The 23,619-nt window shown below is 38.1% G+C and overlaps 1 protein-coding gene across 2 annotated transcripts in view; it reads left to right on the forward strand.

Moving 5' to 3' along the window:
• SLC35F1 (solute carrier family 35 member F1) overlaps window positions 1-23,619 on the forward strand; it is a 258,606-nt gene that overhangs the window by 125,719 nt on the left and 109,268 nt on the right. For both annotated transcript variants that reach the window (XM_064508919.1, XM_064508918.1), the window contains one exon: window positions 22,964-23,139. In XM_064508919.1, coding sequence (XP_064364989.1) covers window positions 22,964-23,139 — 176 coding nt within the window. The remainder of the gene's footprint in view (window positions 1-22,963; window positions 23,140-23,619) is intronic.

Raw genomic sequence — 23,619 nt, forward strand, 5'->3', positions numbered from 1 at the left:
TGGAAATTTTAAAGTCAAGACTACATTTTTTTTTGAAAGTCATCCTCCAAAATTAAAAACTTTGTATGTATGTAATACTGTATTTTACAGTGGATTACCACTTGGTACAGATACATCCCTTCAACTCTTGCGGAAACCTTTGCACTTCTATTTAGGAATCTTGTGTACTTCAGAAATTAATCACTTGTTCCAATTAGTTGCAATTAATATGTATGGTAAATGAATGGCAAGCTGGTAAATCAAGGTAAATGCAAACTAGAAATAGGACACATCTTTTTAACAGCAAAACCAGTCAGGTATTGATGCAGCTTGTGATGATTGCAGATTACCATCACTGGAAATTTTAAAGTCAAGACTACATTTTTTTTTGAAAGTCATCCTCCAAAATTAAAAACTTTGTATGTATGTAATACTGTATTTTACAGTGGATTACCACTTGGTACAGATACATCCCTTCAACTCTTGCGGAAACCTTTGCACTTCTATTTAGGAATCTTGTGTACTTCAGAAATTAATCACTTGTTCCAATTAGTTGCAATTAATATGTATGGTAAATGAATGGCATGTATTTTTTTTTTAATCTTTGCTTGCTTTTCTTTCCCCAGAGATGTTTAGGAGAGATTTAATGCATCCATTAGCAAAAAGTTAACATTCATTTAATGTAATTACCATCCTTTTTCCTACATGGAAAGATTCCCTTTTCAGACCCGAAAGCCTTGCTTTAATGATCGCAGCACAGCACAGGATGGGAAAACTGACTTTGGTAAGACAAAAAAAAGGTGCTGAGAATTGTCTGAGAAGGGGACACCAGAGCTTGAACAGCAGAGTATGAACAGGAGAGGAAACTGAGGGAACAGTATATGCAAATACCTCCTTCTCTTGAACATTAAAATGTCAAAGGTGTATTCATCCTGTAAAATCATTACCTTTCACCAAGAGCAAAAGTAAAATTCATAGTTTTGCTTGCTGAAATATTGGTGTGTCCCACACAAAGAGCTATTGTTGCTAATTGAAAGGCGAGGGCTTCATGACTGCATTGGATTCAGAACATGCAGGAAATGTTTCTGTTTCATTTGCTAATTCTCACAAGATGCCAACTGGCAATTTTCTCAAAAGCCTCTGCTGTTATTTTTTCTAAGGTGGACTAGAACATTCATGTGAAATGCTAAGCAAAGTCAGAAAGCCTAGGCACCATTTAAATCACACTTAAAAATTCAACCTGGATCATAGACTTAGGACATGCAGGTGCATTCCACTCACTGGTACTGATAATTCATCCAGGACATGATTAATCAGTTGCTGTTTCCAGTATGTCTGGCATGTCATTCCATACTTGCTTTTAGAGAGAGATCTAATGACAATAGGATAAAGAAAGGCAGGAGTACATTGCATGTCTTTTTAGAAAATGCGGGCCATATATGGCCATGTATGGCCCCTTTCGTGATGAGGTGCATGAAGCAGAGGAGAAAGTTCCTAAACTGAAAAAACATTTGGAGGAGATGACCCCAAGGGCAGGAAGATACCCCTTCTGCATTCATCCTTTCCTAGTTTTGGAGATTCATACTAATGGTGATAAGGCAGGGATGACTGAGTTGAGTCCCTGTTTCATCACATCCATTTAAATATACTTTCATAATGTTTGTTGCCTTCCTTTTCAAGACTCTTTTGTAGGGTAAATAAAGATTCTAACATTTGGCTAAGTTACCTGGCAGCTTTGTTATCTTGGTTCAGATTTGGGTACTGTCAGAAGAAGCGTATTTATTACAAATGGAGGGGAAAATGTGACAGTGAGTACATGGTTGAGGAAAGCCTATCAACCCAAACTGCAATGAAAAATTCATTGTGTATCTATCTAGCCTTTAAAAAAGCTGAGAGTGTTAAGAAGGGGAACGTTCTTCCTGAGACTGCTGAAATCAGGAATAGAAATAATTTAATTACATTCTGAATGATAACATTATAAGTCATGCATGGGTGCCCTTTGGTTCATTTACTTGATATTTTTGTCTCTGTTTATTGCTAGTCTTTTATAACCTTGCAGCCGGAACAGTTCTTTAAAACAAGCAGGTGTGGGAATAAAGAAGCTTTTTTTCTTTTTTCTTTCCATCAGCTAAACCTCTCATAGAAGCTGAACAACATCCTCTTTATCAAGATTATGAGTTTCCACATCTTGGCATTCTATTGCTTTCCTTCAGTGCATGCCAGCAAGCTGAACTTAAAGAGATAAAGGTAGAGAATAAGGCATATATAGGGCCATCATTATTCACATGTGACAAGAGCATTTATTTGCATGAGTAAGGCAAGTAGGATATAACTTCTGTAGTAAACTGTGAGCCATGCAAATCTATGTTTCAAAAGGTGACACATCTGTAACTTTCTGCCTTGGAGTTGAGTAAATTGATCTTATCTGTAGATATCTGGATGAAAGAAAATGGCTGTCAGTCTTTTGAGCCATTTTAGAACAAATCTGCGTCTTATCCATAGCACAGCATTGACTTGCATTGATTGGAAACGTAGTGGTTAGACCTAGCTGATGTTAAACGAGAAAAATAGGAACTGACAGGCCTTTGCATTATTCATGCTAACTACATACTGCTGAATCATGAGGATGCTTTCATGGAAAAATCCTGTCACAAACTGAGCACTTTCTGCCAACGGCTTGAGTGTTTTTTATTTCCCATTGACTTATAGAGAAGGATATGGCAAGCAGTGTCCCGTAACATCAAGCACACTGTATCTGTTTCTAGCATATTGAGTCACTTGAGTTTCAACTTGAAAGCAACAATGGGACAAACTGTGGCTTAACAGGTTCAGAGTGGACATTAGGGAAAGCTTCTTTGCCAGGAGGGTGGTGTAGTGTGGGAACAGGTTACCCAAAGAGCTTGTGTGGTATCCATCCATGGAGGTTTTCAAGTCTAGGGTAAGCAAAGGCAGGGCTGACCTGATCAGCTGTTGGTGATAGTCCTGCCTGGAACAGCTGGTCAGACTAGATGCCCTCCAGTGCTCCCTTTGAACCAACATTTCTACAATTTTGTGGCTTTCTCCAGAAAAATATGTTAACTATGCTCTCATTTTCATTATGTTTTCTTTTTCAAAGTATAAGCCCTTTTATTTATGGGAGAAAATACACCAGAACCACCACCTATTTTTGTTTGACAAAGTGCCAGCCTTTTTAATAGTGAAGGTAAGATTTATTCCCTTGAATCGCTGAAGAACAATACAACTGTTACTTCAGTGAAGCAATAGGAAGAATGATTTTAATTTGAATCCAGCTGTTCTTACAATGAAATTCAAAAGGCAATGTGGGCCATAATAAGGAGCTAGAAACCTGTGGTTCAATAGTCAGTATTGATTTCTCTCTTATTGATTTCTGTGAAACCAAGATTTCATTCTATGGCATGAAGAGCTCCACAAGGACTTTGCAGCAATTAATTTCCTTTTAGGTCCTTCTCTGATGGCTCAAACAGCATTTTTAAATTAATTATGCTAGTTCTTTATACAAAGATTAATTTTTTCCATCTGTAATAGATTTAAAGAAGTATCGTCTGCTTGCATGTTCAGGTGCAAAACCTCCAATTTGCCAAGAGAAAATGAGTGTTTTATTCCCAGTGCAGATAATTAGACTCATGTAACTCAAATAAGCCTTCTCACAGTTATAACATTCTTTACCTGCTATGGGGAATTATTAAAAAAAAGTTTTTCTTTCCCATCTTGAAAAACTTCAAAGTCTGAGCTTTAGAAGCAAAATCCTCACTGACCGGAATATCAAAGCATTAGCACCTTTGCAAACCGGTTTTGGAAAATATTTTTTTTGCTCATATTGTGATTGATCAGGACAGGTGGATAACAGTAAAACTAAATTTCATTTGTACTACGGTGAAGTCTTGTGGAGGTTGAAACTTCACTGGTATTTGACGGAGCTGAGAGATGCCATGGCTCTCAACATTACTGATACGGATTTCTTTGACTGAATGCAAACATTCTTTAGATATTTCTCTAGTTCTCCGTTCTTTAGATATGTGGGTATTGGGCATTCTTTGGGTGTCTCTCTAGTTTTTCTAAGAAGTGTTTCATAGTATTTCTTAGAAGAACTTCCAAAATATTCCACCTTCAAGTCAGTCGTGCTTTCAAGGCTGCATTTAAAAATAGGCAAAAGAACTTAAAATGCACGACCAATGAAATAAAAGGAAAGGAGACAGGAATTTATGTGCAACAAAAGCTAAGGATGATAGAAAATCTAGCAGGGAAGCAGAGGCAGAAAAAAGGAGGAAGACTGATTTTGTTTTGCTTGGGGTTTGTTGTTGTTGTCTTGGGGAGAGGAGTTGTTTGTTTTGTTTTAAGAGAGAAATTCTAACAGTTGTCTTCCACTAATAAATTAACAATCAGAAAAGTAGAAGAATTCTGAGAAAAAGTCAGGGATGTACCTGTGTTATATATATATAACAATATATGTCAATGATGAAATATGTTCTGTTCTAGCAGTAACTAAGGAAGATACTAAACAGAGGCTAGATACTTGCAAATCAGCAGGCTAACACAACCTGCATCCAGAGGAGCTCTGTGTGTTGGTAATGCTGATTTGCACCGAGGAGGGTCCGGAGAACAGGCAAAAGCAGGGGCTGTGCTAGTTTATTAAAGGCCAAACAGGTGAGCCAAGTATTCATTGTCCTATCACCTTGTCATTGATCTAAAATTACAGCAGATCGGGGATCTGATTAATCTAACGATAAGGAAAGGTTAAAATAATTAGTTCATCTAATTAATAATTAGTTCTTAGCTTTTCTAAAAATAACATGCTGTCTTTTGAAGAGGTTGCTAGTTTAGGGACAGTTTTGAAGCTGTGTATTTCAACTTCTGTCAGGCTTTTCACTTGATATTGCCCAACATTTTGATTAAGAAAGTAGAATGATCAAAAATCTAGGTGGCACACTTTAAATGGTTTTAAAACTGGCTTAGTGGCTTATTTCTAAACCTAACTATTTCTTGATCAAAGAGGACGATGAATTGTAAGCTGTATGCTATTTACTGTTATTATCAGTGGATGTGAAAGAAAAAGCAAAATCATTCCTAATAAAGTTTGCAGATGACACAAAGGTAAAGGAGATGATAAATAATTAAAAGAACAAGTTGCTTTATAGGGTGGTCTGCCTTGATTGCTATGCATAAAACGGAAGAAAACAATACAAGTTTGTATGAGGCCAGGTAAAAGGACACATATATAGGAATAAATACCTTAGGCCGTGCTAAGAGGATGGTTGAGTATCGTAGGAAGCAATGGCAGAGGAAGGAGTTGAGACATTTAGTGGATAATTAGTAAAGTATGTCCTAGCTTGACCCTGTGGCGCAAAGGGGATAATGAGATTTTCTGATGTGTGAACAATGGAATATTGAGGGGCGAGGTTACGTTAACGCTATTTTTGGTGCTAGTGTGACTGTTTTGGGTTCACTGTGCTCCACTCTGGTGTTCAAAACTGAAGAAGAATAGTGATGAGCTAGAGAAGGTGAAGAGCCACAAGCATGCTGAAAAGAAGAAAGCTTGTTTTGTAAAAAAGACTCAAGAAACTCAACTTGTTTTGTTAAACAAAAATAAGATTAGGGTGTGACTTCTATATATTTTAAGCAAAAGTTTGTAATAGAACTTTAGGAAACAATGGTATAATGAAAGTTGATGCTAGATAAATACTTTCTAGAAATAATAGATGCAGATTTTTAATAATGAGGTAATTAATCTCTGGAGCAACTTGTCAAAACTCTCCATTGCTGGACATTTTTAGGACAATATTGGATGCCTTTATAAAATAAGTACACTATTTCAAACAAGAACTAATTCTGAGAAGTTTCATAGCCTGTGTTACACTGGAGGCCAAACTACACAGTCATATGGATACCAGCTGACTTTTTAGCTTATTATATCTATATTCTTTTGTGGCAACTTATACAGAGCTCAAACAAGTTAAATGAAAAAAAAAAAAAAAAAAAAAAAGTAGCTGTGGTTATTGTATTCATTTTAGTTTTCTTCTAATATGTGTTAGCTGTTACTGTAATAGACAGCTTCACAGGAAAAACCTTTGTCTGCAAAATGGCATTCTCTGGTAGCTTCCTGCCCAGAGACAGCTTACCTGGGATGCCAGACAGTACTGAGCCCAGCTGGCTACGTTGTCGGCCAGCCACCGATACCTCAGTAAAGTTTCTCTGAGAAGCTAATTTTCCTTCAAAGTATTTTGAGATACATTTTCCAATTTTCCAGCTAAACTTGAAGTTTAGAAAGAAATTCTTTATTTCTTTTTCCCCTTTTACTTCTTTTTGTATAACAGAGAACTGACAAAACTGTAATACAGTCCATTGGTGTAAAGCAGAAGTTGCAAAAATTCTGGCTAGAAATAAAGTGCAAATAATCAGTTCTTAAAACAACTTAATTAAGAATGTGACAGGTAGCTCTGACCTGAAGTCAATCACAACTGGATGTCTTCCTGAAAGACAGGCTTTTGCAAGAAGTACTGATTTTGATATTGGAATTAGAGAACAGAATGTTTTGGTGTGTGTTATACCCAGGGCTAGGCTGCAGGAATGGATCATTCCTTTTGGCCATGATTTTCATATGAATGCCATGTTCTGTTCAGTTTTAATACCATGACATGGAAAGGAAGTAAGTTACATATTTTTCTTAATATCTTGTGTTGTTCAGGTTAGGCGTTTGATCTAAAGCTGCCTGAATGCCAGAAGTAAAATTAAAAGAGTTTATCTGAAAAATGAAGGAGTTCAAACAGGCAAATAATAGATTTGTTAAGGAAGCAATATGTGGGAACTGTGAAAGAAATAGCTGGAGAATAATTTGGAGATTGCTTTCTGCCTTGGCTCTATGTATGCTGTAATAGTTTACTCTTCTCAAAAGTGAGTTTAGGATTAAATATGATAGAAGTTCAGAGATAATAAGTAAGGGAGGAGAATTTAAGAATCAGGAGTCACTAGCAGGTGGTCAGTGAAAACTTACTGAGAGATGAGAAGGTGAGTATGTTACTTTTTGCTGCTAGAGGTGGAGTTGTCTGATAACATGAAGAAGTTATAAAAGCAAGGAAAGATTAAAACAGAAGTGAGATACATTCATGTGGCAGCCTAGCGGTTTCCCCTTCTGCTCGCTGTGCTTTCTACTACTGATGAATGCATAAATAATAACTTTGTTTAAAAGAGGCACTGTATAGGGAGAAGCAATGCTTCTATTACACTAATCAGTTTGGTTGGAAATAAGTTAGCTTCTGTATGCACAAGCTTTTTTTCAAGCCTGAAACAGAACTTCTTTAAAACTGCTCTTTCTGTGTCACTGTGCATTTATACCCTCATGGGTACTTGAAGAAAAACCGTGACAGGTGTGAAAATTGAGTTGGTTGGAACAGAAGATCAGGATCTAGAAAGTAGCTGTAGTCCATAGATATAGTCTGAAAGGGGTCATACCATCTGGTTTCACCAGTGCTCAAGGAAGACCCTCAAGGTCTATTATGCAGTTTGCCCTGTAGCTCATAGATGACAGTTGTCAGGATAGACTCAAAGTTACCATGGTAAAGAACTGTTGGTTATACTACTTTCTTGACAGTAGTCCTAAAACCTGGGTGTTTCTTTTGGAATTGTGAACCTTGCATACTTTTGGTATCAAATTACACTTGCTTTTTGTTTACTCAATAACAAAATGAAAGAAGCACTTAAGTGAAAATCTGAGTTATCCTTTTCTCCAGGGACTTCTCAATGGTAAATAGGACGTTTGGCTGCTGAGGCTTTCAAGCCTGACTCAGATTTCACTTTAAAGAATCCAGTTTTCTCTGTGTCCTTTTTCAGTTGATCAAAGTAAGAAATAGAAACATAGGGCCAGGTTCAAGTCTCGTGAGACTGGGCATACCATCATTGAATTTTGGCAATGTAAATTTGTCCTGTGAGTTATATTTTGATCTTAGTACCTGTATATTTAAAGAAAAAAAAACTGTAAAGCCCCATGTACATAGATCACAACTGTAAATCTCTAATTGTCTCTGCAGGACAAGTTCACCAAAGTAAATGCTTGCTTTTAAAAAACACATTCTGAATTGTATTCAATTTGCTGCCTGAAATGCCAGGAGGAAGATGGAAGAGATGAACAGAATGGACAAAATAGGAGGCTTGAGATGAACGGGCATCATTTTCAAATGCCCGATGAGGTTCATCCAGTCAGAACTGTTGTTTTCAGTAGGGAGCACGGGGAAATGGAGTGTGAGACTCAGCCTAAGCTGTGTCAGCGTAACCTTAGAAGAAGAAAAGCACAAAGCTTTAGGAAACTGAAAATCAATATAACAGGGCAATGAAAGCATTTTTATTACAAAGAGCAAAAAGCCTCCACACAACAAAAGGTTCACTGAAAAAGGAAACAAGGAAAGTTAAAGGTTTTAGCAGTTTGAGGAAAATTACTGAAAAATAGGGTACACTTGCAAAGAGAAAATAAAATATGCCTTTCTTTGAGGAGTGAGGTGGTCTTGCCCACAGGGAGTTAGGAGGAGCTGAACCATCAGTGAGCACCTTCCACAGACACAACAGCCATTACTGGAGAGTAAATCGAGGCTGTGAAAGAACTGGGGATAGACCCAAGGGAGAAAACCTCGTAGCTAAAGCTCCCTGTCTGCATTTCCTGATTCCCACTGCAGGGTTAAGATCTTTGGACCATGGTCCATAACTTGCATCCCACAAGCTAGGCTGGGCTATGGGAATGCTTTTTCAGTCTGGCCTTGCAAAAATCATCAGACACCCTAGACAGCCTAACAGATGCTTGCCAAAAGTGTCAGAAGCTGCAGGTTATGTTCTTTAACCATTTGATGTTGCTATGGCACAAGCTCAGCAGGCAGCATGGCCTCAGCGTGGTTACTGCCCCAGCTACCAATTTCCCCGTGTCAGTCACAGGTGGAGAGAGGACAGCACTGTGTTGAGGGGAGGCTTCTTTGCTTCTGTGGTTGCTTCTTGAACTGAAATACTCTTCTTGAAGGAGTGGTTCCTGAAGCCACAGCTCTTGAACTGTTTTAAACTAGAAGAGGATGAATTGATGATATAATGAGTCTTTCTCATCTCTAATTTCCATAGGTTGATGAATTTCAGTATAGCATGTTTCATTAATACTGTATAAGAAAATGATTTGCAGGCAAATTAAGTGGTTGACATAGGTACTAAATAATAAAAGCATATAAATTAAATGCAAGCACACAGTTAATTGCAAGATTAATGTCTCTCATCTTGTCCCATGATATCTCTCAAGCATGCTTCCATATACATAATCACATTAGTTGATCATGAAAATATTTAAATGTACACCTTAATATAATACTGATGATTCTCTGTACATTGCATAGCTATACAGCACAGACTGATGAAGTGTGATATTTCCCAAAAGCGTAAGCTGGAAAATAGCAAAAATAATGCCTGGTTCTCAATTTGATGGGTCATGTATTACCTATTTTTGCATAGTAAGATGCATGCCCTACGGAAACTATAATAGCAAGCGTGCCTTGATTTGATGGCCAGCGATACCAAAACTTTCTCATTGACTGCCACTGTTCTGTTCAAATACTTGGCCTAGTGATCAGATTTAGAGAGCTATGGGAAAAAAGTCACAATGAACAAAAAGATTCTCTTCATTAATGTCCTGTAAAACTGAACATTTGAAGGGCTGTTGTCATGCCAAATTTGGGTTTCATAGGTAAAGATATTTTTGCAGCTGCAAACTGTCTTCCATGATGTCCTCCACTTCTGTCTCCCCAAGAAAATAAGTCTTCTCTATAAATCCTGTTGGGTAAATCATATTCATTATATTTCACAAGTCTTAACAAGTTTTCAGCCTTGGTCTGGATTTCCCTACTTGCGCAAGCCACAGGGTTGTTTTGACTCACAGCCAAATTTCAGGTGACAGAATTTTCTCTTAAGTGTGGTGGCCTTAGGAAAGGACATTTCAAAGTCATTATCAGCCCTGTCTGTCCCTCACATCACCTCAGGTCGGGAGCTTCCAGATGAGTTACACCTGCTTAACACAGATATAAACACTGATTCACATGTTCTAACTGTGTTTTATACCCAAAACCATTTGCCTTGTTCAGAGTAATTTAATTACAGCTTAGTTAAATTTTAGTTTAATCCATAAGTAAACTAATGAACAAAATGAAAAGCTAATTTACTTTTTTACATCATGAGGTATTTAGCTGCTTTACAGGCCCATATGGTCCTTGTAAAATAATCCATTCCAGACATAAATTAACCAGCGTATGTTGCTCAGTAACAACATGTAAGGTACCTACAATTATGTCACAATATGGCTTGCCTGAATATAATCTCTTAAATCAGTGTATGTGCTGTATATGATAGGTATGTCATTTGTTTCCCTGACACGGCTTGTAAGAGAATTTCTGCCTTTTCTTTCTTTCTTTCTCTTATTTCTCACTAGGTAAAAATAAATCAATGAAAAATGAAATACATACTGGTATAGCAAAATCCTACTTAACGGCTACCTTAAATTCAGAAAGGCAAGGAAATTCAGAGTAAGGCTGGAATTTCATCCTTCAGTTATAACTGGAGCCTTTCAATCCTCTTTTCACTCAGGTGATTTCTGGAGAGCAATGCTACTGAATAACACAAAACTTCTTCCTCTTCTTTTGAATACTAACAACAGGTTTATTCATATATTCTTGTAGTAGTAGCTCTGTAAAGCTTAATTCAGAGTGACTCAAATACCATGCATGCACAGAAAATAATTTAATACCTGTTTTTTTCCTCACACTCTTCATTTCAACTGCCAGAGTGGTCCCCTGCTCTTTTCACCCCAAGCACACATCTAGACTATGTTGGGAGAAGTAGTAAAGTAAACTTTTCAGGTGAAGGTTGTGACCATGCTTGTATGTGGCTGGAAGGTGAAAGATCCTCTGCTGGTGAAAATGCAGTTTGTGAGGAAGTATCCCTCTTTTCCAGTGGACTTTTTACTCATTTTTTGAGAAGTCATCGTTTTGGAGACAGTTGAGCTGGAATGCCATTCTCTCTGGCTGTCTTTACAGAGAGATGGCCTTCTTCAAAGGACAATTCCCCTATCTTTAGGTGCTTGTGAAGACTACTTTCTAATCCACATACACAAGGGCAAAACAGTATGAGTGTTCCCTCTAATGTCTAGCCCTTCAAAGGAGGTGCAATGCAGGGGAAATTGAGATGACTCTCCATGAGATGAACAGTTGCTCCGTGGAACATTTGCAAGGAGGAATTACCGTACTTTTAATTCTTTGCAGGGGACTAAGTCTCTTTCTAGTGAAGTTCTAGGTGCAGAGAAGCCTGGGGCCCTGATAATATAGGAGTGCCATTTGCCAGTGCCAGGGATGATGAGAGGGGCACACCTGAGGATAAAGAAGAAAACCTCCTTACCTACTGCAATCAGGAGAGCAGCATGGTGCTGATTAACTTCCCAGAATAAATCAGTGCTGCCTAAGGGCTGATCTGATTTACTGCAGCTAGTTCAGGAGTGTGCTGTGGCCTGCCACCATGTGTGCTGGAATATGTGTGGTATCAGCCACATAGAAAGGGGAGACCCTCAGTTGCCTGTTTACAACCTGTTTGGCTTCTCTGTGCTACTCCACTGTTCAGTGCTGGGAAGGCAAAAATATGCTTTACTCAAATCCCAGTAAGTAAATTTATTGTATGTGACTGTTGGTGTTTTTACAGAAAATTCTTTGGTTGCACATCCAAAATATACATGCTAATATTGTGGAGAAATTGCAATAAAGCAACCAGGAAAGCAGTGAATGTAGGCAGGTACAGGGTCAAAATGTCAGACCTGGTTTATCTCCTGCAAGAGGACCTTATACCTCCCCTTTCTTTCAAGGTTTCATTTTACTTTAAGTGAGTCATAATTCTCCTCTCTTAGGTTATCAGTAGCTTTGGTAGTACATTTAGGACCACAGCAGAATCCTGTAGGCCAAGAATTACTCCATCCTGACCTTCTAAAAATCTGCACGTGACACCTTCTTAGATCACTTCTGAATTTTTAATTTTTGCTAAGAAAAAATGTTTCAAACACCTTGCAATTTTAAACCCCATTAAAATCAGCAAAAATGAGATCAGTGCCCCCCCCCCCTTTTTTAAACAGTCTGTTCCATCAAATTGTGTCAGGTCTGTAATAAACTTACCGTGTTGACAGAGGCAGTCATGCCGTTTCACTGGATTGAAAGGAAGGGAGAGATTTCTCTTGGAGCCTAAGGGTAAAGCAGTAAACCAGAACCACCTCACTAATATCTAAAAATGAAGAGCTTTGTGTTGCAAATAGCTGATCTGTTCATTTAGCAGATGAATTCTCTCCAGTTGTAGCTTCTGCTCACAATATCTTTTTTCTCTTTGAATTATAGGGCATAGAAATTTAAACACAGCCTCATAAGTGTGGGCCTCACATGAAGTTTAGTCTAGCTAATGGCTATTGCTGCTGCACAGTGAGCAAACAGTGAAAGCAAGGAGTTGAGTATCTGCACTGCGTTTTCGTTTGAGAAGGGTAACTAACTTTGCAGTGGCCCTTTTCACTGCGTGCTTCCTTTCTTGGAGGCCTATGATATTGCAGAAGTAGAAGATACTGCAGAAGTAGAAGGGAAGAGAAGACCTTCAAAAGCAACTATGGATTATGGCTGCATCAATTCTGGGCACCCAGTTTGAAACACCTTCAAGAGACCTTGATTTTAGAAATAACTAGTAACCGACATGGATGAAAACACCGTTAAAGTCCTGTGAGTGGGACACCCAAAATCGGTTACTTCCCTAAAATATTGACTTTCCCCAGATCTACAGAGGGATTTAGAGATGGTCATGCTGAGCTTTGTTACCCTGATTTTAGGTAGTGAACTCTTGGAGTGGCATCTGTAAGTCTGAGTTAAGCACCTAAGTTCCCTGTTAAAGGAGAACAGCTAAGCGAGGAAGGATGGCTTTCTGAAATCCCTCATTGCTGCAGCACTGAGGTAACTACCTACGTGAAATTGGAATTCACTATTGAAACCCTCCTGCTGTAGTGCTGTGCTTAAACAATTGCTTTAATGCTAGAAGACAAGCTTCTCTTCCAAGAGATGGTACCCGACTTTAAGACACAGCCTAACTCTTAAAACAGTCGCCTAAGTGGGATCTAAGTTCAGGCGTTCTGACACACATCTTCTGTGGCATTCAAACACACGTCTACCTCCTGTGGCATATTAAAATTACAGGTAAATTAGAAGTAGATCTCATGAGGGCATTTTCCATTCCTCCTGTTGAAGCTGAGCCATCATGAAATGAAGAACGCAGGCTTCACTGGCAAGGTGAGGGAAGAGGAAGGCACTCACCCAAAAGCAAAAAATCCTGGCCTCCATATGTTAAAGAACTGTTGGAAAAAATGCATGAAACTTTAATGTCCTTGCATTTGCCATAATACCATGACCAAACAGCTATGAGAATTACTCCTTCTTGAGGGGCTGCAAATGAGGCAGCAGGAATATTAACCCACACGTGGGAAACAGTGAAAGAAGGTCAGAGCCTTGAAGAGTCTAAGTCAGAATGAGCCACAGGCATGCAGACCTCTCTCCTTTGAAGCAGCTGAGGATTTAGGAAAGTGTGCAGCAGATTAGTGCCATCCTTGGTGAAATGCTAATGTGCATGTTCTTTGTCTTTCAGTACCAGGGGGGCAATTAAGGGACCACTCTTCAGGGGCCAATTTGAGAACATTTTTCTTCAAGTTTCTTTTACCTGTTTTAAACGTGTAGATGATAGTTGGAATGTCCTGTAAAGAAAATTCAGATCTGTGGGAATTGCAAGTACCTATCTAAGGAGAAGATGTGGCCCACGGAAGCATGAATTTTTCAACTTTTCCATATTTCGATATTATCAAAGTCGCTATTGATAACTTCTGGAAAAGTTGCAGAAAATCAATAGTTGTGATCTGAAGTATTAAGTATACTTTGTTTTAGCCAAGCAAAAGATTTTGCAAAAACAAGCCAAAAAAAGCCAATCAACCTGATTTTTAAATTATATTTTTACATTAGCATTAGATATTAAATGTTCTCTAGGATGAACAATCATCTGCATTTGGTTGAGGTGCTTATATAAAAAAACAGGAAAAAAAATCTACATCTTGTAACAATTGAACTAGTGGTTCTAGTTCTCCAAAAGCCTCAGGAGATGCAATTTTGCACCTGCAGTATTCATACCTCTCCTTTTTTTATCCTCTAATTTCATTGGAGAGACAAATAAAGCACAATCTGTTTGTGGGTGCACATCCAGTGTGCAGGAGTGCATGTGCTTAGAATTATGCATTTTACAAGGGCACAACTTTTGCAATTTTCAGGAGTATCAGCAAAGATTTGTAATCACACGTCATCATTAACTCATATACCTACTTTTTTCTAGGAATTCTGCCTAATTTTCCAAGCCCATACTCCTTGTTTCTGGCCGTACTGAATTCAGTCACACAAGCATCTATCACTTGAGGAATCTTGAGTCATTTAAACTTGTTTTCCATCAGAGTGCTCAATCAAGATTATCAGTAGCTTATCAGTGGCAGGGGTATAGCAGGAACTATAATGTTTTTCACCTCTTTCTTTATCAACTTCCTCTCAGTAAGTGTAAGACTTAGTCCATGAGTGCCCATCAGTTTAAACTGTATTAACACACTGTGCAGTAATGGCAAGAGAGCAATAGCAAGCGATGTTGTACTTCTTAGGGCACTAGTGAGCTATTTTTCTTGACGCTGGGAATCATCCAGGTCTATTACTGCAGGCTCTGAGCTCCTCTGAGAAAACTGGGTGATGATGATCTTAACTGAACTGAAACTTTTAAAACTGTTTCTCATGTTATCTAAAGATATTAATCACTGTATTTATAGTGTCCTGAGCTTCAGGCATAAAAACCACTGCAAGTGAGATGAACTAATGGAATTTGACAGAGAACTTCATTTTCTCCAAGGGTCAGATAGCTGTCAGTCCTTCCCTGTTCCACATTTCTCTAAGAGCTAAAGGGTCTAACTGGTGCATCTAGAACAGAGTAAGAGCATACATCTATCTCATAGAAGGCCATCTATTTGTATGCTTTATTCTTTAATTATAAAACACTGGTGCTCAAGCTTTTCCAGCAGCCCAATGGCTCTGCCTAATTTTCATAGGATAAAATGTAAAATTTTCAGCCATTCTTGTTGTTCATGTAGAATTCTAGCCTGAGAAATTACAGCTCACTCTTAATCCATACTGGATTTCTTGATTCTATTCCTAAGATTAGAAATCTTGTTTTTGGAATTAATTTCTGGAATATTTGTATACCTTTCCTTTCTTGCGCTGATCAATCTCTGAATTGAATAGAAGAGTTAATGATTTCAAAGTAGTATATTAATCGAGCAGTGTTTGTAACGATTTTTGTAAGCTTTCACGTGGAAAATCAATTCCCTCATTTATTCTTCTAATCAAGGTGGAATCTCCAGATCTAGAAGCCTTGATTTCTCTCATCAGACTGGGATAGATAGTGACAATTCATAAAAGTTTATGGGCTGCAGTTAGCATCAGTCAGTTAATTTATTTGACCAAAATAACCTGAAATATGATTTTGTATTTTTGATTCCATCAGAAAGGTTGAAATATTTTCAGTCTATCCAGTGCTCTCTAGACTGGGAAGTTTCCAAGAACTACATATGGAGTGACCTTCACTGTTAAATAGAAAAGGTCCATGGTGTTCAAAGTCCTGCTGTGATCTATAGGTGAACTAAGCACTAGGAAGTGGCTGGTTGGAAGGCAGCGGTCTATTTTAAAATTTAGGCATGCTTTTAGGATGAACTTGTTTTTGTTTTTTTTTTTTTTTTTTTGTCAGCTGGTATGATTAAGCTGACTATTAACAAGTTGCATCCCCCCCCAAAAAAGAAGGAAGAATTATCTATAACGTTCTACCACTGGACTCAGTCTAGATAAGATCCTGGAAATTTTCTCTCTGCACCTACTTTTGCTGCTTTTCAATGCATTTGCTATTAAAAATAAAAATATGAAGTGCTATGTTTGCACTTGCAGTCACTGCAGCAGATCGTCTCTGCAGTGTATTGTTAAATATTAAATGCAGGGGTAAGTTTTATAAGAGTAAGAATAACCTTAAAGCATTTCCAGTTCCTTTGTTATTAAAGAATTATAAAACATACACATTTGTGAGCACATGGGTGTGTGTGTGAACTTGGATAAAAGCCTATAATAAATGAAACCCATTTTCAAGAGTTGCTGAAATTGGCAATGTACAAGAGACAAAAAATTTATTAGGCAAGATCTTGTCTTAAACTGCTCCAGAGAATCTTGAGACTTGCTGAATGTGATTCTGCTTTGTTTTTATCAGAACCAAGCAATTTATGCTAGCCCTTCAAGCTATCATTTAGAAGAAAAAGGTCCCTGAGTCAGCTGCAGCTTGGAGGTGGATGTACCTACATTTTGAATTTTACTACCCCAAAAGGCTCTCAAACTCAAGCTGAGTTGTATTTCAATAAAAATTAGAATCTTAAAATTAAAAAAAAACCTAAGCAACTAGGAAAGCCAGAACGTAAAGAATAAAAAACGTGCACAGCTCTCCCTGTGCCCAGTGTGTCCTTCCAGTTAACTTGATGACTGGGAGACAGCAAAGGCTGCCTGGGCTTCTCCAGCTCTTGGGAGGACGTATGTGAGATCTGGCTGACTGTTCTCTGCTCCTCACTGCTCTTTCTGCGGCTTTGCATGAGCTGCAAACTTCAGCTTCATGCTGAGACTCCACTTTGCCTGCCCATGCCTCACAGCACCTGCAGTCTTCTCTGTGGAGCCACCCGAGTGGCTCTCTAAAGATGAGAACAATCTCACTTCTCTCCTTTGGGATCCACCTGGGTAAGTCACTTTCTACAGAAATGTGATGTATAACCAGGAACATGCAAATACAGTCGATCCCATGCAATACAAAGCTTCACTGCACTGAGGAAAGTATCTGAAAGATTTGGTTCTCATTGTCCGGAGTCACAATGACAGTGAGGAGAAGGTGGTGACCTGAGGAGGCAGGAAGAAAGGGTGATAGCAAGAAGGCACAGAGCTCTCCTCCTCTCCTCAGCTTAAGTTAGAAAGCCTTTTAACTGCAGTGAAAAAGAAATTAATTTTTTTCTTCTGACCCACCTGAAAGGGCTCAAGGCCTTGGTAGAAAGAAGGAAAGAAGGAAGGAAAGCAAAAAAAAGGAGGGAAGGAGGGAAGGAAGAAGTCTTTTTTAGCTTAATCAGAATGCAGGGCAGAAAACAGATGAGGAACTCAGAATTAGCAATTTTTTCCAATACCATCTTTTCTTCAAAAAACAGGCCTTGGTTTTCAAGGCCTGGAGCTTTTCAGACCGGCCAGAAGACTTGCAAGACATAGAGTCCACAGTGCTGTCCTCTTGTAAAGAGACTAAAATGTTCAAGTTTGGAAGATAAAGAGCTAATCCTCTCAAGATACTGCAAAGTATCTTTGGATTATCAGTCCAGTGGAGCTTGAGGTACTTTGCAACTAACCATGCAGATAATTCATCCTTAGTGCTGAGATCAAGTACACATCATTTAAATGCAACTGAAGATTTTAAAGTAATGACTCACTAGGAATTAAGTGACGGATAGGCTTGGTGTTGCGTGGGTTTCATTCTCTGATTTGTAGGTGAATGTTAGAGTTATTCATATTCTGATTGAGTATATGGTTTTAGGTGGGATTGAGGCTTTGGTATTTTACTGTTCAACAATGCAGCCTTGATGCCTATATTCTGAAAATATTTTAGGTTGGTTTGTTCTTCTCTGCCAGAAATAGAAAAAGTCTTTTGTGTAGACCTTCAAGACCATTATAGTTATTTGGGACATCTTCCAGTATGACCACGGAGAATGCACATTATGGGAGTAGTAGTAGTTGACTAATAGAATAAATGTGGTGCATGTGCCAACTGTGTTATTATTGATATGTATGTGGGGGAACTTGCTTGCTCTTTAGTGGTATGAACATTTTATTATAGAATGTTGTGATCACTTATGTAAATTGCTCTAAAGCAAGTTGCAGGTGCTTTAATATATTAACTGAAGATACTTGCTGCAATCCTTACCAAGGGAGGCAGGGAGGAAGGAAGGTTTGCATGTGCCAACTTGTAGAATTTCTTCCCTGTGTAGTGGACATGTCAGAATAGTGGGAAAATAAGAAAAACTAAGTTTTTGTGCAAAATTAGCATATAATTTCTTTCTCTAGGTACAATCAATTTCAAAGCAATGCAGGACAATTAGGAGATTTTCATATGTTTAAGACCTATTAGAAAACCTGCAGCTTTAGCTTTCAGTGAGAGCTCAGTTGGTTGTCCTGAAAAAGGTTTTAGCAAGTCTTGTTAATTTATTCTTTCCCAAGCTGCCCATGTGTATTAAGTGCACACAGCAAAATATGGGAGTAACATTCATGTCCTCATTAAGTAGCTATTTAAATATGATGGGATGTTGGAACTTAAAAGCTTATCCATGGCAGAAGCAAGTACATCCCTTTTTTTTGACCTTTGAGTTTTTCACATTTACTTCTCCTTCTTTTCTTATAGTAGTATGTATCCACATTTTTATTGATAGGTGTTTAAGATAAGACTCCACATCCACCTTTAGGCATTTAAATAAATGATTCTCATAAGGAAGTAACCTCAGCTCACTTTGAATAAAAGTACAGTTTTTAAGACTGTTTTTTAAAAGACTTGTTCATTTTTTCTTATGCTTTTATATAAATACATTAAAACACACTCAAGTGAAGAAGCTTGGCAGAATCGTAGTGCCGTGACAGACATCATCAACTTAGCTAAGGTATAACAGCAATCAGTCTCTAAAGTAAGTGTATCTGTTTTTTTCTTTTTTTAAATACACACTTGGAACATTTTGAAAGATAACTATGTATAGCAGTCATTATCATCCCAGAGAAAGTGTAGTCCTGCCTGCAGGCCTGTTCTAGCAGTGGTATAGAACAGCCTTTACAGATGTGTTCATCTCGTGAAACCTCAGATCAGGAAACAGACTGCTAATCTGACTACTGGAGTCTGTGGCATGCTGGAAGATTAACAAGCTTCATGCTAGAGATTAAAAGCAGCAGTAGCCTCTGTTCTCTACTCTCTAACGTACTCTTTAACTGATGCAGTAGGGACCTTTCAGTGGGAAGGGACCATGTAAAGTACAAAAGAGAGGAGGGAAAGCAATGAAGTAAAAAGAAAACTGACATGGAAAGTGCTTTAAAATAGGATTTAGTGTCAGAATAAAACAGCCCTGAATGTTTAAATCACTTAGCCACCTTTTGTAAGTCACTGATTCATCCAGCATACGGCAGCTGTGATGGTGTGGCCCATTCTGAATGTTGCACTGCATTGATTTGGTGCTGTAAATGATGCTTTAATATTTTCGGGAGGAGATGGAAATGGACTAATAAGTCAGAGCTGTATGTTCTAACCTCATGAAAAATAAATGCAGGAGAACTTGAGGTTATGCATCTAGTATTTTTTTATCATGCCAGCATGTATGTGCTAGGAACTAAGCACTAGCTTTAGAGTTTTTTGATATGAGAATATCTGTCTTCAGAAGTTTGTGATGTTACCATGGTTGATAAACAGGGAGAAAAACAACTAATAGGAATTTCCATATGCCTGGAGGAGCAAGTAAAAATGATGTGTAGCAGCTACCAGCCCAAATGTTTAAACAGAATTAAATGGCTCCCAATGCAAAGTTGAGGCTTTATTGTCTGACACTGTTTCTAAAGAGGCTGTAAAGAAGTATTGTTTAATCTCTGTTAGTGTATCGTGAAATTCCCATGACAGATACCTAGCAGTGTGACACCTGGAGGTCTAGGAGTAATTCTGACCCTCTACTTCCTACTTCAAAATACGTGTTCAACTCAATAGCAAGTGTTGGACAGATTAACTAGCAAGAGTGGCTAGACTGAAATGAATCTGATTCGTTCCAATATAGGATTATAATTCAAATGCCAGGAAAAAATTCGAAGAGACGGTCCTAAACTAGTGTTTTCCAAGGGAAGAATGTCTTGCTCTGTATTACCGAATGAACATCATGAGTTCATGAGAAGATCACTTGCCCACACAAATTGCAGAGAACACCACAAAATACGAATTACCTTGAAGATACCAGGAAATTATCTAATTTCTTGTTTGTATATTTATGAAATGTAAAATATAAAAGCTGAAGACAAGCTATAGGTAGGTCTGTAGACAGCTGCATGTGTTCTGTAGGAAAACTGTCACTTATAAATTTGGGTGAATAGCTTGTAAAAGAATCAACCATTGAAAAAATATCTGGTTTATAAATTGCAAAATGACAGGGACAGAATCAAAATGTACTCCACAGAGGGCTATAGTTATCATATAAAGCCCTGAAAAAAATTGATTGATGTTTTTTAATTTTTGTTTGCTTGAATTTTTGATACAAGTGTCAAGACTGCCTGGTTAGGCCTGGTGACATATCTAAATATAGAGAACCGAGATAAAAAGTTCTGCCGTTTATAAGGCCTCATCAAACTTCCCACAAGAAGAAAAAAATGGTATGATTAGTGATGTCCAACAGCTGATTGCCATATGGAGCAATGAACATATTATTGACAAAATCCTTTCATGAGTAGTTAAGTAAGGCTATATTTAGCTTTCTGTAAATCAAAGTAGGATCCAAGATGCTTCTTTCTAGAACAGATGCAATACCACAATGGATGTAATGTAACATTTGTTAATAGTTTTATCTGAGGCGCAGAGAAAGGCTAATAACCACCTGTGTCCTGTGTAAAGCAGCAAAACATTTAGAGATACAAATTTGCAAACATTAATTTATTAATGAATAAAACTACAGAAACTACAGATGAGGACAGTGCTGCATGAACCTTCATTGCACCTCAAAGACATAAAAAACAGCATCCAACATGATAAAGGATAAAAGTATACAAGTTTACAAGCTTATTCTGTGGATTTAAATCGCAGTCACTGTTCCAGTTTCCTGTTTCACATCATATAGCATTGCAGATGGTGGCAAGGATTGAGGCTCCGTAGCTTTGGCAGCCTTCGCTTCCTAGTCTTAGATGTCGTCTCTGTTGAGTGTGTTTATTTCATGCAGTCATTTTGCATTGCAGTGGGCAATGTAAAAGTTGAGGCAATGGTTACTGCATCTGAGTTTCTACATAGGCAGCAGTCTCCCATCAAAACACAAGATTTAGCACAATCAAGTTTGTTCTCTTACTCTCTGTGTCAGGCTGTTTGTCGGCAAGGTATGTTATGTGAATATAACTACCCAGGCTCCTGTGCTTTCCAGTGTCTGTTTGGTTGAATCATGCCATGACTGACACTGATACACATTAGTGGGAGGATTGTTTATGAGAAAAAGAGAAACAAATTTGACACTTGAGTTTACTAGGAAACTTGTTGCTGTAGCACAGGTCCTCCTCGCTGCCAAATAGTCACAACCAGGGTCAGAGAAATCAGTCAGGGAAAGCAAAGTAGCCTTGAAGCAATTTTTTTTTTTTTTTTTTTTTTTTTTTTTTTTTTACTGTCTGGAAGAGGAAAATACGCACAAAATATTTTTACAGCTGAACAGAGTGCTCTCCTCCTTCCACAGGCTTCTTTAATACCTTTTTCTTTGTACCAGGGCTGTAGTGAGACCTGTGCGTAACATGCTCCTCTCCCATCTTCCTGTCTCCTTCCTGGGTTCCCTCAGGGACTTGCAGCCCCTTTTCCTGGGGCTGGTGGCAGTGACAGCAGCAGCAGCAGGGTTGGGACTATACGTCTCCTTTTAATGTCCTTTTGCATTTCCTTGCAGTAGTTCTTGCTCCTGTTCTATGCCGACATGCTGCATTTTTGCATTTTTGTACTTTTGCAAGGGGAAGGGTGTAGCTATGGAACAGACTTGATCAGCATGATAGTACTGACAAAATAGTGAAACTGGGAAAACTCTTAAGGGTAATCAAATATATATATATGTACATGTACATATATATATATATATATATCCCTATGCTATGGAGACAGAATATCCTATGACAAAACCTGAAGAAAGCATGGTGGTTTGGGCTGAACTGTAAAGTTAAGAGATAATAAAGTTCTGAGGAAAGAGGAAAAGAGACAAAGACACTTGGAAAGGAAAAGGATATCACTGAGAAAACTGAAGAAAAGATATAAAAAGGTTATAGGCTGTAAAAGAGTGGGCTTTTGGATTTAACAGTTTCTTGAGTAAAGAGGAGAAAATGATAGACAGAGAACATGCAACAAAGGAGCAACTATCGGATAGCTGTGGGGAGAGAGAATGGGGAGCCTGGTAACAGGGAAATGCAGAGGAAGAGTCAAGAAATACAGACTAATCCAAGAAACCAAACTGGAAAATACATTTTCAAGAACCAGAGGAAGACAATAATGAAAAAATTTCCTCCCTCCGAAAAAACAGAAGGGAAAGTAAGCAATGACAAAGATGAAAAAAGATACATGCATTTGCACAGCAGATGGAAAGAACAGTTTATACAATGAAATCGAAATGAAAGAAAGGAATAAAGTTATACAGTAAATTTGCATTGATGGCAAAACATGATAAAATCCTTTCTCTGATTTTTCTCTGTGGCTCCTAAGTTCTGGAACAGCTATAACTACCTTTATCTGAATGACACTCCTGGGTCTTTCTGTGGGTGGACACTGGAAAAAAACAGTGCTGTATTTTGGTTGCATTTATTCTATGTACATGTGAAATTAAATGGTAAATATTTACTATCAATGGTTAGTTTTAGTTTCAGCAATGTTTAAATCAGTGATAAGAGCAGAAATAATATAAAAGTTACAATAGCAACATCCAACAAGTACCTGGCTCATTGAAGCATCATGTTTCTTCCTGTGTCCTAGCCCTTTCAAACATGCTTCTTGCAGGAGGATGAGCATTTCTGGTTTGGCGAAGCGGCTGAATGTTTTATGTCTGTGTTTTTCTCATTCTTTTTAGGGATCTCTTGCTGTCTGTGGCTCTTGGCCAGGTACTCTCCCTCCTTATCTGTGGCATTGGCCTGACGAGCAAGTATTTGTCAGAAGATTTCCATGCCAACACACCTGTTTTTCAGAGCTTCCTCAATTATATCCTCCTATTCTTGGTCTACACAACAACGCTAGCTGTCAGACAAGGTGAGTGACTTTCTCTGAAACACCTAACTGTTGTGGAGAAAAAGTCAACTATGATAAGGCTTTTCTGGAAGAGCAACAACTGAGTTATACTTGACTGTCATTTAGATACATATCCTAATAACATTTGTAACATATTTATATTAACGAATAATAGGTACTGGATGAACTGAAAAAATAAATCTTCACTAGGAAGGAATAAATTAGTAGATAGCAAGGATGGTGATGCTGCATAAAAACAGAAAGATACATCAATACTATTCACTTCCTAACTATTATTATGCAAATGCTGTTCTTAACATCTGCCTCTCTGGTTCCACAGACACACAGTCAGGGTTAGTTTTAGATTTGACAGCATGTCCTGCTGGGAAATACTAGTATGCCTTACATCTTACATAGGCTAAGGAGAACTTAGATGCAAACAAAGAAGAGGTAGCTGGTTCTAGTTGCTGATCAAGGCATAGTCACCTACTATTAGAAAAA

The sequence above is a fragment of the Dromaius novaehollandiae genome, chromosome 3, assembly GCF_036370855.1.
Source record: "Dromaius novaehollandiae isolate bDroNov1 chromosome 3, bDroNov1.hap1, whole genome shotgun sequence".
NCBI classification, from domain to species: domain Eukaryota; kingdom Metazoa; phylum Chordata; class Aves; order Casuariiformes; family Dromaiidae; genus Dromaius; species Dromaius novaehollandiae.